At 39.2% G+C, this 17,684-nt stretch overlaps 1 protein-coding gene across 2 annotated transcripts in view; it reads right to left on the bottom strand.

Annotated features, from left to right (window-relative positions):
* Positions 1-9,887: 9,887 nt before the first annotated feature.
* The window catches only part of NAA15 (N-alpha-acetyltransferase 15, NatA auxiliary subunit), a 72,279-nt gene continuing 64,482 nt past the window's right edge, over positions 9,888-17,684 (bottom strand). Inside the window, exons 18-20 of one of the 2 annotated variants that reach the window (XM_024745154.1) lie at positions 15,242-15,388; positions 14,023-14,120; positions 9,888-12,659 (exon numbers count right to left, since the gene is read on the bottom strand). In XM_024745154.1, coding sequence (XP_024600922.1) covers positions 12,459-12,659; positions 14,023-14,120; positions 15,242-15,388 — 446 coding nt within the window. In that variant the 3' untranslated portion in view covers positions 9,888-12,458. The remainder of the gene's footprint in view (positions 12,660-14,022; positions 14,121-15,241; positions 15,389-17,684) is intronic. The other variant, XM_024745155.1, reaches the window with a different exon arrangement.

The following is a 17,684-nucleotide window of genomic DNA, read 5'->3' as shown; positions in this document are numbered from 1 at the left end:
CTTCTAATTACAATCATGCTCAAATCTCTCAACTATCATGGCCCTTCTTTTTACCCCTTTATCTTCTTGTTGTTTCTGCCCTCCGTCTTCCCTTTCCATCTCATTCAAAGGTTTCTGACAAAGCGGCCTCTCCTGAAGCCTGTATGTCCTCACCTCCACGCACTGCTCACCTCAGTTCCCTGGTTTCAATTCCCACTACTCTGTGGAATCCAGTTCTGCTAAGTTTATGAAGGACTTCCTAACTGCAAGATCTAATAGACACTAGTATTTGTGAGTTTATGATAGTTTTCACTAATGGTAATGTTTTCCCCCCACTGCACTCAGGAAGAGTCACTCTTTGGCCTGAAGTATAATATTGTAGTTGGGGTGAAAGGTAAGGTACAGAATAGACCCTGTTATCTTGGGCTTTAATTATAATACTTTAGCAAGACAGCCTGGCAATCTCTAATAATCAATACGTCTATAACATACAGCTCTTGGCCACATTACCACGGGCATCTTAGCTACTGGAGTGGTCTCTTTTGCAAAACACTGCATTTCACTTAAGGGATAAAGGACGGTAGTTTCCAATTCACAGAACTGGTAAATGATCTCATGACACTTACCTTCACCATCTTAAAAATCCACTTCCCCATTGTAAAAGGAAATCCAAACACCAGCATAACAGGAGGTTATAGGGAAAAAAAAAGATAAGTTTGAAACATAAAGCAGTGTCATATATATCAAAAAGGGTAAACAAATCCTGTGTAAAAATGCATAGTTTAGAAAATGCTCATTTTTAAAAAATTTCAACAGTTCTTTCTTCTAAGGCAGTTCTAAACAGCATAAGGCATTTAACTTCAGTAATAGCCCTTTAAGCAAATGTATGTGGTCCAGGAACATAGCGTAGTTTAGTTTGCCTTGAAACGAAAACCTGGGTTCAAGTTCCTGCTCTAACATCTAGTTTTGTGAACTTGAACACCCAGCTGATAAGGCAGAGGAACACAGGGAAAGATGTACACGGGTCCTTTGACCCAGCTCTCTACTACTAGCTGGGCACCTTCTAGCAAGTCATGTAACATACCTCCATCTGTAAAGGAAGGATAATAGTACCTACATATAAACACTTTGGAGATTACAAAGGGCAATAACGTTTTAGATATTATTTGAGCCTCCTTTCTTCCTGAAAAATTATGTTACACATCCTGGTAACCCTTCCTCCTACTTTTCTCATCACTCTTGATAAATCAGTAAAAGTACCCTTAACCTTCTGGGAGAGTATAGAAACCAATGAAGCATTTGTTTCAATTGTTGACTTTTTCCCTACTTTCTGAGTGAGTTATAGTATTATCTTAGTATTACTCTATTTTTGTCCACCCACTTTTTCAATGGGGAATAAAAAAATTGTTGTTGTTTTTTAACTTTGTACAAAGTATCCCACATAGACCCAAAATCAACAAAAACGCCTACTGTTAACATTTTGCCATATTTATCTCAAACATGTTTTTAAGAAATAAAAACTAGATCCCCTATGTGGCTCTCCCTCCTTTCAAGAGAACCACTGTCCTGAATTCTGGACAGTGGTTCTGGACAGTTTATAATTCCCAAACCTATTTTTAAACTTTTACTTTATGTGAATATATCCATAAATGATACTTAGTCTTATCTCACTTAAAAATTTTACATATGAGAAACATAATACAATGCCATTTAACTTTTTTGATCACTACTGTTTTAGAGAGCAATCCTTGATTCACCTAATGCTAGCTTACTTGTATTAACTGTACAGCATTTCATTAAATGAATATAGTAAAATTTGTTTACGTTACATTTTATTTCCAAATTTCATTATTATAAACAATACTGTGATGAACATTCTTGCACGTCTCTCTGGCAAATGTGTGGGATGTTTACAAGGGCATATATATGTGTGTGTGTGTGTGTGTATACACACACATATACAGAGACACACATATATGTATATATACACAGGTATATATAGATATCCTAGAGGAATTGCCGGTTTACACACGTTTTGTTTTTTGTTTTGCGGTACCCGGGCCTCTCACCGCTGTGGCCTCTCCCGTTGTGGAGCACAGGCTCCGGACGCGCAGGCTCAGCAGCCATGGCTCACGGGCCCAGCCGCTCTGCAGCATGTGGGATCTTCCCGGACCGGGGCACGAACCCGTGTCCCCTGCATCGGCAGGCGGACTCTCAACCACTGCGCCACCAGGAAAGCCCCACACGTTTGATTTTAGTAAATAAGTATTGCCAATTGCCCTCATAATGATTATACCAATTTATACTCCCAAAGACAGTACGCCTGAGAGTTCCTGTGCTGTTTGTCAACATCTCTGCCAGCACTGACATTGACTTCTAAAATGTTACCGACTAGATGGATGTGAATGATCACATCTTGATTTTGAAACTTTTGACCCCAATCCTTAAAAAATTTTGACTCTTCAGCACTATTATCTTCTACTTCTCCTAGCTTTCTGACTACTACTTCTTGGTCTCTTTGGCTAGCTTATCTTTCTCAACCCCCTTGCTGTTTTTGTGATATTGAGCTGCATGAGCTGCTTGTAAATTTTGGAGGTTAATCCTTTGTAAGTTGCTTCATTTGCAACTATGTTCTTCCATTCTGAGGGTTGTCTTTTCATCTTGTTTATGGTTTCCTTTGCTGTGCAAAAGCTTTTAAGTTTCATTAGGTCCCATTTGTTTATTTTTGGTTTTATTTCCATTTCTCTAGGAGGTGGGTCAAAAAGAATCTTGCTGTGATTTATGTCATAGAGTGTTTTGCCTATGTTTTCCTCTAAGAGTTTTATAGTGTCTGGTCTTACATTTAAGTCTTTAGTCCATTTTGAGTTTGTTTTTGTGTATGGTGTTAGGGAGTGTTCTAATTGTTTTGCGTCTCCCTCCCACCCTCCCTATCCCACCTCTCTAGGTGGTCACAAAGCACCAAGCTGATCTCCCTGTGCTATGTGACTGCTTCCCACTAGCTATCTATTTTACATTTGGTAGTGTATATATAAGTCCATGACACTCTCTCACTTCGTCCCAGCTTACCCTTCCCCCTCAAGTCCATTCTCTAGTAGGTCTGCGTCTTTATTCCTGTCTTGCCCCTAGGTTCTTCAGAACCATTTTTTATTTTTAGATTCCATATATATGTGTTAGCATACGGTATTTGTTTTTCTCTTTCTGACTTACCTCACTCCGTCACAGCTCACTCTTTTAAGTCACCTCCCTTCTGAGTTTCAGACCTATATACCTAGCTGCCTACTACACATCTTATGGGAAACATGCCTAAAATTCATGTCTGAAAAGACCTCCTTTCCCCTCAATTTCTTCTTCCCAATACTTGACTGTGTTTAATGGTACTGTTAAAGACAGTGTTGCATGCCAAAACCCTGGGCATCACTGCTAGCTTTTACTTCTCCATGCACCGCTCTCTTCCCTCCAACATAGCCAGCTGATTGAGGTCCTACCTCTTCACATCTCTTGTATCCTTGGCTCTCTTCATAATGAACTGTTGTTGCCCTTACTGCTTCTTACCAGATGTTATATTGATCAGAAGCAAGCACTTTGTTAGACATACCTGGGCTTGAATGAGGATTTTTAATCACTTACAAGCTATGTGACCACAGGAAAATTATGATCCTCAAGTTTTCTGTTAAGTGGGAACGATACCCACCTCATCATGGTTTTTTTCAAGGATTAAATGAGCTAATGGGTACAAAATGCTTACTACACTGCCTGGCACATAGTAAGAACTCAGTGAGTTCTTACAGCTACTATTCACTAGCTCAGCTTGAGTCTTCTGATTAGCTGTTGTGCCTCCAATATTGCTCCCTATTCCCACCATCACAGTGCTAGCAGAATTCTCTCAAATACTTATCATCCTTCCCTAATTCTTCAATAACTGACCTTTGCTTACACAAAGCCAAATCCAGTCTTTTAGTAAGTCATCTAAGTCTCTCTTTACTCTCAGCCCCAGCCTCATTTCCCAGATTCTGTCAGGATATTTTACATACAGCTCCTGAATACATTACCTTGTTTCCTGTATCTGTACCTTTAGGCACATTCTATCTTTTGTCTGTATAGGAAATTCATCTTTATCTTTCCAAACTCAAGGAACATCCTCTGTTAAGCTTTTCCTAGTCCATACAAACAGAAATCAGTACTGACTCTGAGGGGTTTATATATTGCTGCTGCAATCATTTCTTGATTTGCTTGTCTCCTTCACTAGCCCAAGAAAACTGTGAGAGCAAGGACTATGTCATATAGTCGTATATGTCATATATCCCCAGTATGAAGCATACTTCCTGGAGCTGGTAGGCATTCACTAACTATTGAATGGATGGAAGGAAGGACACTAGGACTGGCCTTATTTCATATCTTCTAAATAATTTTAAACAGCAGCATCAAGAAATCTGCCAAGTTCTCTAAAGTTTTCATGAATGTCAAAATGATGGAGGTAATTTTCTCTACTGTGTGAAAAGGCAAAATATGTAAAGTGCTAGTACATGTAACGTAAAACACCAGTGGGGAAAAAAATAAGCAAAACTTGAGCTGTTAGTATCTACGAAAAGATTATAAACTACTTCCTGAGTGTGCTGGCCCAAGGTACTACAAGAGAAAAACAAAGATATTCAAGTAGAACACTGACAAGTAAACAACATTGTTTTACTAATATGTATAATGAATGCTTACTATGTGTCAGGCTTCGTGGTAATCACTTTATATACAGTATGTTACTTAATCCTTCCAACAACTATATGAAGTAGGAATTCTTAGTATCTTGCCTAAGGTACCTGAGCCAGGATTTAAACTTAGTTCTGTCTGGGAGTTCCCTGGTGGTGCAGTGGTTAAGAATCTGCCTGCCAATGCAGGAGACAGGGGTTCCAGCCCTGGTCTGGGAAGATCCCACATGCCGCGGGGCAACTAAACCTGTGCGCCACAACTACTGAGCCTGTGCTCTACGGCCCGCGAGCCACAACTACTGAGCCCACCTGCCTAGAGCCCACGCTCCGCAACAAGAGAAGCCACCGTGATGAGAAGCCCGCGCACTGCAACGAAGAGTAGCCCCCGCTCGCTGCAACTAGAGAAAGCCCACGCACAGCAACGAAGACCCAATGCAGCCAAATATAAACTAATTAATTAATCAAAAACAACCCCACCCACTTAGTTCTTTCTGATCTAAAAGCTTGTTTTAACTATATTATACTATTGTTGGACCAAGCCACAAGGTGTTTATGCCAGAAATTTGACATTTAGTCACAAGGATCAGAGAAAAGTAACTAAAGTATAAAGTAAGCCTTCCATGTGAAGAGATTAAAACAATTTGACCTCCCAGTTTGCAAAGGTGAAGGAAAATCATCCATGTCTATAAACTCACAAATGGCAATGAACAGTATCAACCAGTTTCATTTATCAAAATCTTTAACCTGGGCTTCCCTGGTGGCGCAGTGGTTGAGAGTCTGCCTGCCAATGCAGGGGACACGGGTTCGTGCCCTGGTCCGGGAAGATCCCACATGCCACGTAGTGGCTGGGCCTGTGAGCCATGGCCGCTGGGCCTGCGCGTCCGGAGCCTGTGCTCCGCAACGGGAGAGGCCACGACAGGGAGAGGCTCATGCACCGCAAAAAAAAAAAAAAAAAAACTTTAACCAGTCAAGAACAAACTAGATAGACTTGAGGGTTGGTCTATAAAACAATTCCTATTTTGTTAAAGAAAAATACTAGACTGGATAAATTTGGGAGATCTATCCAGAATGTCATCTCATAAACTAGGTTGTAATTTGATACATAATTCTATAGCACGTAAATCTCCTTTCCAGGTTCTATACCAGCAAGCCACATTTTGGTTTTAATTCCGTCTGTCCTGGAATCAGGGTTCCTTTCACATCTGAGATTTGTAATAGTAATTCACTCATTTACAGAAAATGCAGTCCTTTAGGGAGAAAGAAACCCCATATGTATTTGATTTGAGATTAGGTATGTATATTAGGAGTATATGAATTTTCAGGGATTAATACCTCCCACCTATCCTTATTTAAAAGCCTGCGGGGGCTTCCCTGGTGGCGCAGTGGTTAAGAATCCGCCTGCCAATGCAGGGGACACGGGTTCGAGCCCTGCTCTGGGAAGATCCCACATGCCGCGGAGCAACTAAGCCCAACCGCCACAACTACTGAGCCTGCGCTCTAGAGTCCGCGAGCCACAACTACTGAGCCCGCGTGCCACAACTACTGAAGCCCACGTGCCACAACTACTGAAGCCCGCGTGCCTAGAGCCCGTGCTCCGCAACAAGAGTAGCCACCGCAATGAGCAGCACGCACATCTGAATGAAGAGTAACCCCTGGTCGCCGCAACTAGAGAAAGCCCGCGCGCAGCAATGAAGACCCAATGCAGCCAAAAATAAACGATAATAAATAAGATTTAAAAAAAGCCTGCTGGCTCCGTGCTTTGCTTTGGTGCTCATGCATTCAAAAACTCAAGCATCTATGGCAATTACTGCTTCAGTGAAGCCAAGTTACCATGACATCTAACAAAACTATGTAGAGGTGACTTTTTTCTTTGAATACAAGCATCTCATGTAGTAGAGCAGCAGCATGAGGGATCTTTGTTCCCCAAGCAGGGATCGAACCTGTGTCCCCTGCGTTGGGAGCGTGGAGTCTTAACCACTGCACTGCCAGGGAAGTCCCAGCAGCATGATTTAAGCAGGGAAAAAGCATGGACTTTGAAAATAACCTGACAGACCTTTTGACAGAAAGTTCAACTACAAATTCTTCCCTTTAATGTAAGACAGGGGAAAGTTAATCTTTTTGCACTTACATAGTTGCTTGCCCTTTGAGCTTTTTGAGGAAAACACCAAATACTATAAAATATTTTAAACTTCTTCCTCAAAAAAGACAATATCCCTTAGAATCACTGGGGTAGTCTTGAAAGAAAGAGGTAAGGCAAGAAGAAAGGGAGAGAGGGAGAGAAGCAGGATGGGAGGAAGGGAGAAAGGAAGGGAAGGAAAAGACAAGACCAATGTCCAGGCCTGGCTCCAGATAATTTAAATCAAAACTTTGCAGGTGGGCCTGGGCAATGAGGTCTGTGGCTTTTAAATAGTCCTCCTGGGATTCTAATATACAACCAGGATTAAGTTTATGACTTAAAAAGATCCAACTGCCAGTCCTAAGTAGAGAAGATCAACTGCGGACCACAGCTTTGGTTGTGATGCATACTGGCTATATATAGGTCAACTGTCTAGAAAGAACCAGTGCAGATCCCCACCTAGTGCCTCCGTACTTGTAACGATTAAAAGGCAAGATGCTAGGCTGCAGAAAATAAAGCCTTACAGGTAAGTGGTTTGTGTGTTACCAGTCCCCTTATACTGTCTGAAAGATGAAAGAAAAACAACGACTGAGTGGCCATCTTCGCAGTAACTTAATTCCACTGTACGTGACTGTTACCTGGGTGGCTGGTTGCTAAAGACATGAAGGATGAGTAGATTCACTGACCACTCAGGCCACAATGAACAGGCAGCTGCGAAAGCAGAGGATGGCGCTCCGGTCACCTGCTTCCTACAAGGCCAGTCACAACTGTTCCTCTGACAAACTATAGGAAAAAACCAAAAATTAGATGCGAGACATTCATTCAACATAAATAACGGATCTGTGGTATTTTGAGGAAATTCCTGAAGACCAACAGAGAGGGACAAGGGGAAGATAAATGGGAATACTCTAAACCAATAGATAAAAAATCTATGAGCCTTTGCAGGTGACCTGAAAGTTAATAGTACTTTATTGCTATTTTCTACAATCTATAGGGCAATATTAATATTCACAGCAAATTTAACAAGGATTTGAATATCTACTATGTACCGTCCTAATCACTGTACCTTTATACTAAAATTACCCAGTGTAAATCCTTAAGATTTCATGCATCACATTAGAAGTGGATTTTCATGAGTCTGGACCAAAGCATTAATCATTTAACTTCACACTGCAATTAGGTATTTCTCTAAAATTAAAGCATCCTAGCAGGTCAATGAACAATGCTATGAGATATGGAATGTATCAGCCAACAGTAAGACTACTCGAAGTCAAATAGTTCGACAGACAAGTGGTTAGCTTAGTTATTCACTATTAACTAAGAAACACCAGAGTTTTAGAACACTTTAGAAAACCCAGTATCTAGACCAGTGGTGGTAAGGCATCAGGCACTAGACAATGGATTTGATAAACTTGCGGATCAAAGCAAACAAGTGGCAGGTTTATCAAAGCTCAGTACTAGGAAGCTATGGTAGGTTGGAAAGATAGCCATAGAATGGTATGGAGACAGGCTTCTTGGTTGTTAGACAATGCACAGGCAACTAAATATAGAAGGCAAATTTAATTATTAGCTGAAAGCAAGCCATGGGATCCAGAATATATTCCAAAAATCTCTTCCCTCCTATGTTGTTTCTAAAAATTTATACTTATTGAGGCCCAGTTGAAGATTTAGCGACAGCAGAAATCTTTATATCACAGATAGGAAATTTCCCATCATGTTTTCATCACCATCAACTTTTTTTTCAGTTAGGAAAAACTGTACCACTTGTATGAAATAATACAGACCCTCAAAATAGACACCAAAAAATGCATATAAAAAATGTAAGAACTAAATTACAGTCTTGTTAGATTGCCAAGTGTCAACTTTACTTTTGCTACAAGAAGGCTTGAAACAAAATCTGTATTCTGCTTTTGGCGCACAGAACCCTACAAGGAGCACTGAGGATTAAAATTCCAAGTTTATCTAGAGTTGACAGTTCAGTGAATTCTAATTTAAATAGTACCAATTTTTCTTTCTTCTGGCTATAATCCCAGGATGGCATCGCTTCAGAGGCCAACTGGATAAACCAAGAGGCTGGAACCCTTAGACCCTCCCTCCTACAACACACAGCCTCCCTTCCCTTCTGCCCATTTTTACGTCACCCTAAGAGGGGCGTGTCCTGATGGAGGCAGCAGCGCCAAACAGGACGCGTGGGTAACCTAGAGTACGCAACAGGTAATCCTCTGGTTATCGGAGTGACAGCACTCTTCTGCAGAGCGTCCTGCACGCTACCAACATCCGCCTCGCAGGATGCACACCGAAAGCCGCAAGCGCAGCTCGACAGAGAGTAATAACCTTTTCCAAAAATGCTTTACTGCTACAAGTTGTGAGGTTTCCAACCATCAAAATTGGAACAAAACTTAAGGTTTCAGCCCCCCCACGGGGCAGCAGAGCCACTTCATGGGACTGTTTTTAATGTAGGTTTGGCAGTGGACCCAGCAAAGTTCAGGTGACAGCAGAATGGTACCAGGAAACCTTGCCTGTAACCGCAAGAGGTGGAGCACGAGCTAGAAGAGGAAGACCACCTTCCATCTGAAGGATCCGTCTTCCTTTGAATCCTCTTAGTTAAGAGTAACGTCAAAATTTAAGGCTGGTAGTTACTAAGACAAGTATAGACGTATCTGGTAAGAAAATCCAACACTTCACTTTTAAACTTTTTCCAAACAGATGCTACACGTGGCAACTGAAATATTCCTAGAAATGGTGTAGAAGACAGACTTCCCTGAATTTATCACAACCTACCTGAATCCAGATCACACACTTTTCTGGCCTCTTCTTACAATCACAGCTTTCGTTCCACACCCCTAACAGCAATATACCACGGAGTACCAACAACACTGTGAAAAACAAGGGCTTGATGAAACCCACGGAAAAGCTATTCACTAATGTCGGGACTACTTTTAGTCATGCTATTAGATCACTTTATTCTTGTGCATAATAGATACAGAAGAATGTTGAAAATGTTATGACTCAACTATCTAATTAAAGCTGAGAAAAACTAACCTAGTCAGATTTTAGTTTTTAAATGAGAAATGACAAGAGTAGTAAATATAAAGAAAAACAAAAAGAACTTTACTTCTCCTATGTTAATACAGGTCAAGGGACCCTTTCTTCTCAAAAGGGTTGATAACACCAGTTCTTAGCAATAGACATAAGGCACTTTGTTTAGATTACAACATCACTGCATTTTCTTCCCACTTTTTTTTTTTCTAACCCTGTTTTCCCCACAGTATCATTTGGAATAGAGTGAATGAGGCAAATGTGAGATGATCCAGTTGATACTACCCAGAGCAAGATAGTACAGTACAATGTTTTAGGGGTGATGCCTGGACATAAAATGAACCCTTGTCAATGTCCTCTGACACCAGACAATGTATCCACTATCAAGTAAACCTGAAAGAAAATAAAATATTTATTTAATAGTTCCAGTAAAATTGGGTTGGAATACAATATACAGGTTAGGAATTTAGCTCCTCGTGGGTGGCATCTGCATCAAGAGTTCTTAGTACTTATGAATATTCATTCTAAGACAATCTACATCATTTGAACATTGTCAGGACAAATATATGAATTTCATTTCCATATACAGTAGCGTTTAAACATAAGTCACACGTACATCCCCTATCACATGGCTGGTGCCTCCTCCCAAGACCTCGCTGGTGGTAGAGGCAACACCAGTGTTCTCCCTCCACCACCACCAAGAACTTCAGTTGCCACTCACAGGAGAAGCTGGAAAAGGTTTTGTTTTGTTTTGCCATCTGTTAAGATGTTCCTGAGACAGGGCCAGTTAATAAAACATAACAAAGCACTGGAGTTCAGTCTGTACTTGTCTTTACATCACTAAATCGTTAGACCGGGATGTGGAATGCAGGTCATGTACTATGAAACGTTGAGTTTAGCACACCTGTTCAATCAGTAAAAGGATCAGGTCTCCTGAAAATTCCCTTTAGAATATACTTTCTATAAACTAAAAAGTACCACAAAAGGTCAGTTATATATACAATCGATTCATTTTACTTAATCTCCTTATTTGCTGAGATCCTGCAGATGCAACGAGTGTCTTAAGCCTCTGGCCGTAGTTCTCAGTGTGTAGGGTTTAACATTTTAAGGCTCATTTTCTCAATCAAAATAGCAGTTCTCAGTTTTCCTTTCAAATTACTCATCACATTCATAGTACCTGCTGCCATCCTGGCCCTCAATGAAGTCTTAATGCAGGAACACCACTACACTTGCATTATGTAATTTTCTGACACCAACACTAAGCCCGATCTAAAAAGCTCCCCTCTGCACTAGCCTTACAGCACATTACACTGCCTCAGGCTTGCACCTCTGTTTCCACCTGTGTATTTTCACAGAAGCCCAACACATATTAGTTGAAATATTCACACAACTGTTTTTCAAAACAATTTATTGCATCATATTTGGTACCTTATGTTTGACAACAAAAAGGAAATTACATCTGTAACTGCAGGAAAAAGAAGCTGGTCTGTTATTGAAAAAAAAAAAATCTTGGGCCCTTTAAAAATTACAAAGTCTTGGGCTTGCCTGAAACAACTGAGCAAGAAATATATTCTTAGAAATGTAGGGCTTCAAGTATTACAAACCTGTGACACTGTGGAAAAATTCCAGAGGTATCTAAACTGCAGCACTTTTTTTTCTGCATATCGTGAACAAGGCCTGCTGAGGTTTTTAACTGTTAGTCTCTTGATCGGTCATAGAATGGTAGTCAGGAGTTCTGCTCTTTAACTCCGAGCCATGGTAGATTTTCTTTTTTCACTCTTGGGTGAAAAAGTTCATGCTTGCTAATTAGTTGGTGCCACATCACAGTGCATTTGGTTCTTGCATTACAGTTTTAACAAGTTTGGCCAAAACAATGCTGAAAGGTTTGCATTGTTATTTTAGTTCTTCAAGTTTTAGTTAGAATTGAGATTGTTCCAACTGGTTCCTCCAGTTAAAAACTGTGGTACAAGAACACCAAACTGATCATGTACAGTGAATTTTGGAAACACAACAAGTGTATTGAACACCCTCTAGGTTTCTTATAATTCTGCTTGGTAACTCTATGTCCCAGCTTCTACAACATCAAGCACCTGTTGCAGGCTTCTCTGTAAATGGCGATTCACACTGCATACTTCCTATGGTCAGAATCAACCTTGTAACAAAATCAGTCAGATGCTAAAGCCCCAACACCTCTTTGTGCTCAGTGAAAGAATCCAGTGCTACAACAGCATTTCTGCTGTCTGAGATATAGTAAAATCTCACAGGACAGATTTAAAGTAATATTTCTGCCACACACCTGCTTTGTTAGCTGTAACAGCCTCCAGATTTTATATAAATTAGTTTAAAAACATGGGTGGGTAGGTAGGAATAGGATAAGGTATCTTTTTTTAACCCCTCAATTTTAGCAGCTTTTAATTTTTTAAGAAACTGAACCTATATCCTGTAATATGTTAGATATTTTATATATACTTTTCAGCAGGATAAAAAACGTAAAACACTATTTGAAGGCAAGAACATTTACTCTTCTCATTGTGTGTAAGTTAGAGCAATGCAGCAGGTGCGTGACAAAAATATTATACACTAGATATGGTCCAAAGTCATTCCATTTGCTTGTTTAATGATGTTCAAATTTCATTGGCCAGTTCTTCAGTTTCTGCAGAACTATCTCCGTTAACTGTGATCTTCATATCCTCTTCATATCCAGGAGGCATGAAAGCCAAAGCGTAAGGGAAAAGCTTATGACAATTTGCTCTGTAAACTTCAGCAGCTTCTTTACAGTCTCCTAGGCTACCAGCACACAAGGCTTCTAATACCTCCATACATGTCTAAAGAAAGAGAAAAGGTCATGTTATAACTTGTCAAAAAAAAAAAAAGAGAGAGATTTTACTGTGAACTTATGAGACACTTCATTCTCAAAAGATTTCCAAAATAAGAGGCGAACGTACATATTTAAGATACACAAAAGCATTTACTCCGGCTCTGCCTTCCATGAGAATTAGTTTCTTCAGAACTGCAGGGTTTATACAAAAGGATGGCTGTTTAAACAGGGCCAGGACTAAGGTGGGACAAGCAAGGTGAGTGGGGTGCTACATCTAAGGACACTCACTCTCAGCAAGTAACCGCTGGCAACCCTGCCTCAGCCTACCCGGCTCTGTGTATAAATGTTGACATTCACATGCCATTATCAATTACTTTAAACTTTTCAGAGGCTTAGAGCCAGTTGGCAAAATCAAACATTGCTTTTCAACCCTGTATTCAAATTAAAGAGAACCCGTAAGGTATGTCCAATGACGAAGCAGGGAAGAGAGTCTCAGAAACACAAAGCGTTATGTATGCAAGAAAAATTTGTTCATGAAAACTGATAATTCTTTCAACCAAACCCTTACGTAGGTCTGCTTATATTTTTAAATGATTCATGTTGACTTGCATTTCTCATGTTTTCTTCCTTTACCTTTTCACTTGGAGAATACTACGGTTTCTGGATATATATAGTACCCCACAAACGCTGACAGCCTAGAAAGGCTCTAATCTAAATGACACGTGAATTAGCACGCGAGAAGTGAAAACTTTCTTTCTTAAACATATTTACTTCATTTGCTATTAAAGGAATATATTAAACTGTCTTTCAGCAAGTGCTTTTTTATCTGGCCAATTATCACAAAGTAGCTGTTCTTTGTTTTCAGCCCAAAGTAGAATCTGTATTTTGCAACACACCCATATTATCTTTTACTCTACTCAATTACATGTATACTGCAAGCTGTAAAATGAGCATTTTAATTTAATTCCTGGTAAATACATCTCAAATACATCAGAATCGTCACTAAAACCACTGCTTGCTCAGAAATGTATAGATACGAACTGAGATCCAAAATTAATTAACGAAATTAGTGTGTAAAACTTTACCAAAACAAATTCCTTAAAAATATTATTCAAAATGATTATTCTTATTATTCAACTAGATGTGAAACTAATTACTGTATGCCAAGTAGCCTGCTGTATGTGTGCGCACACATATACAATCTTAAATAAACTTAAAAGAAGCTCAGTTTCTGAGATGGATTCATAATAGTTTGGAGAACGGTATGCATAAATAACAAAAAACTATTTGGTGAAAATTATTCTCGTGGTGAAAGGAGAAACAAAAAGCAGTCCGGTACTCTTACAGAGAGATTATGAAAAAGTCTTTACCTGGAGGTTTCTGTTAGTGAGGGATTCATCAAGTGTTGTTGCCAATTCTATAGCTCGCTTCTGACTAGATGGATCTAAATAATATACCATTTTGGCAGCTAAATGAGAAGGAAAAAGGAAACTTGTTTTATTTCAAGATAAAACCAGCATTTTATCTTCTATCCATTCAACTATAAAATGCAAGGTAGAGGTCCTGTAGTTAAGATTCTGCGCTTCCACTGCAGGGGGCGCGGGTTCAATCCCTGGTTGGGGAACTAAGATCCCACGTGCCGAGCAGTGTGGCCAAAAAAAAAAAAAAAAAAGAAGCAAGGTACATGTGCACACAGAGTGTGGCACTTTATTAGAAAAATGGGAATAACCATTTGAAATATTGTTATTAAAAAAAAATTCCTGAGACAGTAGACCAGAAACAGTCTAAGTGCCCAAACTAGGAGAATGATTAAGGTAAGAGAGACTATGAAGAAATATAAATAATCCAATAATAGTTGTCTTTGTGTGGTGGGACCATGGATAGTTTTCTTCTTTCTAAAATGAGCATAATTTGGGGTTGAGGAGAATACTTCAGAGTGTGTGTGTGTGTGTGCGTGTGCGTGTTTGAGGGGTAGGGGTGTGGGAGATACCCAACCTTGATGGCACGAGCCAAAAAAACTGAATTCAGAATTCCACAAAGGCATATACAAAGCTGCTGGGCTTCTTAGCCAGGTATTTAAAAGCACACCACTAAAGCACTACCCATCAGTCCCATCAAGTCCAGACTTTGGCTCATTAGCACAGACCCTTGCCAAACGACCCTTGCCCGTGAGATGGTTTCAGGAGTGTAGCACTGTCAAGTCTGATATCTTATAAAGCATCAGAAATGAAAGGCGATGGGTTGTATCCAAGTGAATTTTAAGAGCATGTTGATGACAGAAAGAAAATAAACAGAAAGATCCTCCCTCACTGGATGGAACAGATAGCTAAATTCAGCTTATACTTGCTTCTTTGTAATGCTGATGCAGAACCAGGAGAAACTACTGGCCTTGATTCATAGTAAAAATTTTATCTAAGAAATTTAAAAATTTATGAGGCATATTTAAGCTGCCTGTTTTCATGGGAATAAAATGTGACATGTACGCATTTGCCCTTCCCAGCAAAAAATGTGTAACCTTGTCATTGATCCATCGTAATAAAAACTGAAGTTGTTTTAGAGTCTAAGATAAGGACAAAATAAAGCGATTACCTGATAATCTGTGTGGCAATGAATCAGAATTCCTTTTCAGAAAGGTTTCGTTAAAATTCTTTGGATTCGTTGCTCCAAAAAGACGATTCATTTCTTGTTTTAATACTGTTCTAACTGTATCAGGTAAATCTTTACTTTCACACACTGCTGAACAAATTTAAAACAAACTCTATTAGCAGATACTGATAAAGTTTGTAGGAATTAAAAAATTATCTACCTGATGAGGCCAATGAAACAAAACAATTATATACAAAGACTAGATAAACCTACTCATAAGTCAACATTTAAAGAGCTAAATCTATATAAATTTAAAGAATGTGTATCAGCAGAATAGTCTAATGATTTTCTAAGGGCTACCAAAGACATTTCATTGACAGATGATTCGTTTCCAGAAAAGAATTCTGTATTGAAAACAATATAGATGCTGAAAGACGAAGTACCACAGCCTTCTAAGCCCCTAGCAGCTGCCCCCCTCAACTTTAAAGGGAGTTTATAAAATAGGGGCTTGATGGCACCTACCTGGCAAGTGGTGTCACAGCAAATATGCAGTGCAGAAGACAACAGAATTTTCCTCACCCTCTCCATCTTCTTCCATACCCAAGTAAGCCATTACAAATTTACCAATTAAAAGAAGCGGTCATTGACGTTTATTTTCAGTGATTACGTGAATTGAGCTATCACTGTATAATAAATTCCGAAGGACCACCAAAGTATTTTCCCGTAATGAATACACCGTATTCATCATATTCTCAGGCTTCGGCATTCAGAGGTGGAAAAACTGGCCCCCAACCTCCCTGGGTTGAATCCTAGTTTAGTTTTGTTTCATTATTATTTTGGTATAGAGAGACAGTCTGGAGCTTTGAGCCAGACAGACCTGGGTATGAATCTAGGCTTGGACAAATCATAACCTCTCTGAACCTCTTTCTTGATCTGTGAAACTGAGGTGATATCTAACCCAGAAGGATCACAGTAAGGAAAAGCTACGAACAAAATAGCTAATGATGTAATAGGTATTCCATTCCAAGGTACTATTTTTGTCATGGATTGAAGGAAAGATAAATAGATTTTCCCTTACGATTAGGAACTACTGTTGGTGGCTTTCAAACTGTGACTACAACTAAGTATCTGTACTCTGATGAACATGTATCCTACGTACATACCTTATTATGGGAAATGAAAGTTTCACAGAACACTGACCCTTAATTTGTGCAACACATGCTTGGATCTTCCACTCTATTTCTATTTTAGGTTTACAAATGCTGAAAATGACCCACTAAACTTCTTTCATGGTCTCACTAATGGATCATTACCCTAAGTTTAAAGAACACTGAACTCCTGAATAGCAAAATCCAAGTGAAATATTCTATACATAATTAGTAACTGAATAATTGATTGATATATGCCCTTTGTTGGTTGAACAGCATTTCTTCTATCATCGTACAGAACTGCGTAGTTCAAGTAAATGAGCTACTAATTAAATAATTTAGCTTAACCTCCATTATGGCTGTATTTGCAACTCGGATTTGGCAATTTATCAACATCCGTCTTTCGGAGAGGAACTGGCACAGGAGTACAGAGAGAACCAGCAGAAAAGTTGTTAAAATAGGTTATAGCCAATTACAATGAACATTATGTCAACAAACGGGGGTCATCTATAAAATATGTTATTTCCATGGGCCTTATTGGTTTGCTTGAAATGCTTTCAGGATACTTCATATGCAGATAGGAAAGTAATTGTATAGTTTACATTATAGTTGGAAACTACACTTTTCATGTTTTTCGTTACTTTCATTAACTTGTTTTCTTCAGATTAAACATCTCCCCAGAAAAATCAAAACTGCTTTAAAAAACCAAAAAACAACTCATACAATTTAAAAAAATACATAAATATGTATCTCTTGGGATGTATCAAAGAAGAAATATTTAATAACTCCCAACATCGACTAATAGCTGTTTCCTTTTTGGGGGGTATTAATAGTTTGTATTAATAAAGCAATTCTTTGTTTAACAGACAAAAGGAATGTTTCCAAAAACATTTCCTTACTAGTTCACAAATTGTTTCTGGCCAACTCAATTTTCTCCCCTAAATCATGTAGATTGGAACTCTAATTTCCAGAAAGATATTAATTACAATCAATCAACCAACCAACCAATCAATTCTACTGTAGCAAAAAAAAATTTTTTAACATTATACACCAATGAGGTGAGGAATGAATTTATTTATTTATTTATTTATTTAGCTAGCTGGCTGCGCTGGGTCTTAGTTGCGGCATGCGGAATCTTTTTGTTGCCGCGTGTGGGATCTTTTAGTCGCAGCATGCAGGATCTAGTTCCCTGACCAGGGACCGAACCCGGGTCCCCTGCACTGGGAGCTCAGCATCTTAACCACTGGACCACCAGAGAAATCCCTGTAGTAAAATTTAGAATGTCCTATGGAATTCTA

This window comes from Neophocaena asiaeorientalis, unplaced genomic scaffold (assembly GCF_003031525.2).
Source record: "Neophocaena asiaeorientalis asiaeorientalis breed wild unplaced genomic scaffold, Neophocaena_asiaeorientalis_V1.1 scaffold65, whole genome shotgun sequence".
Classification (NCBI taxonomy): Eukaryota; Metazoa; Chordata; class Mammalia; order Artiodactyla; family Phocoenidae; genus Neophocaena; species Neophocaena asiaeorientalis.
Note: the sequence above shows the minus strand (reverse complement) of the source record. Positions and strands in the feature narration are given on the sequence as shown.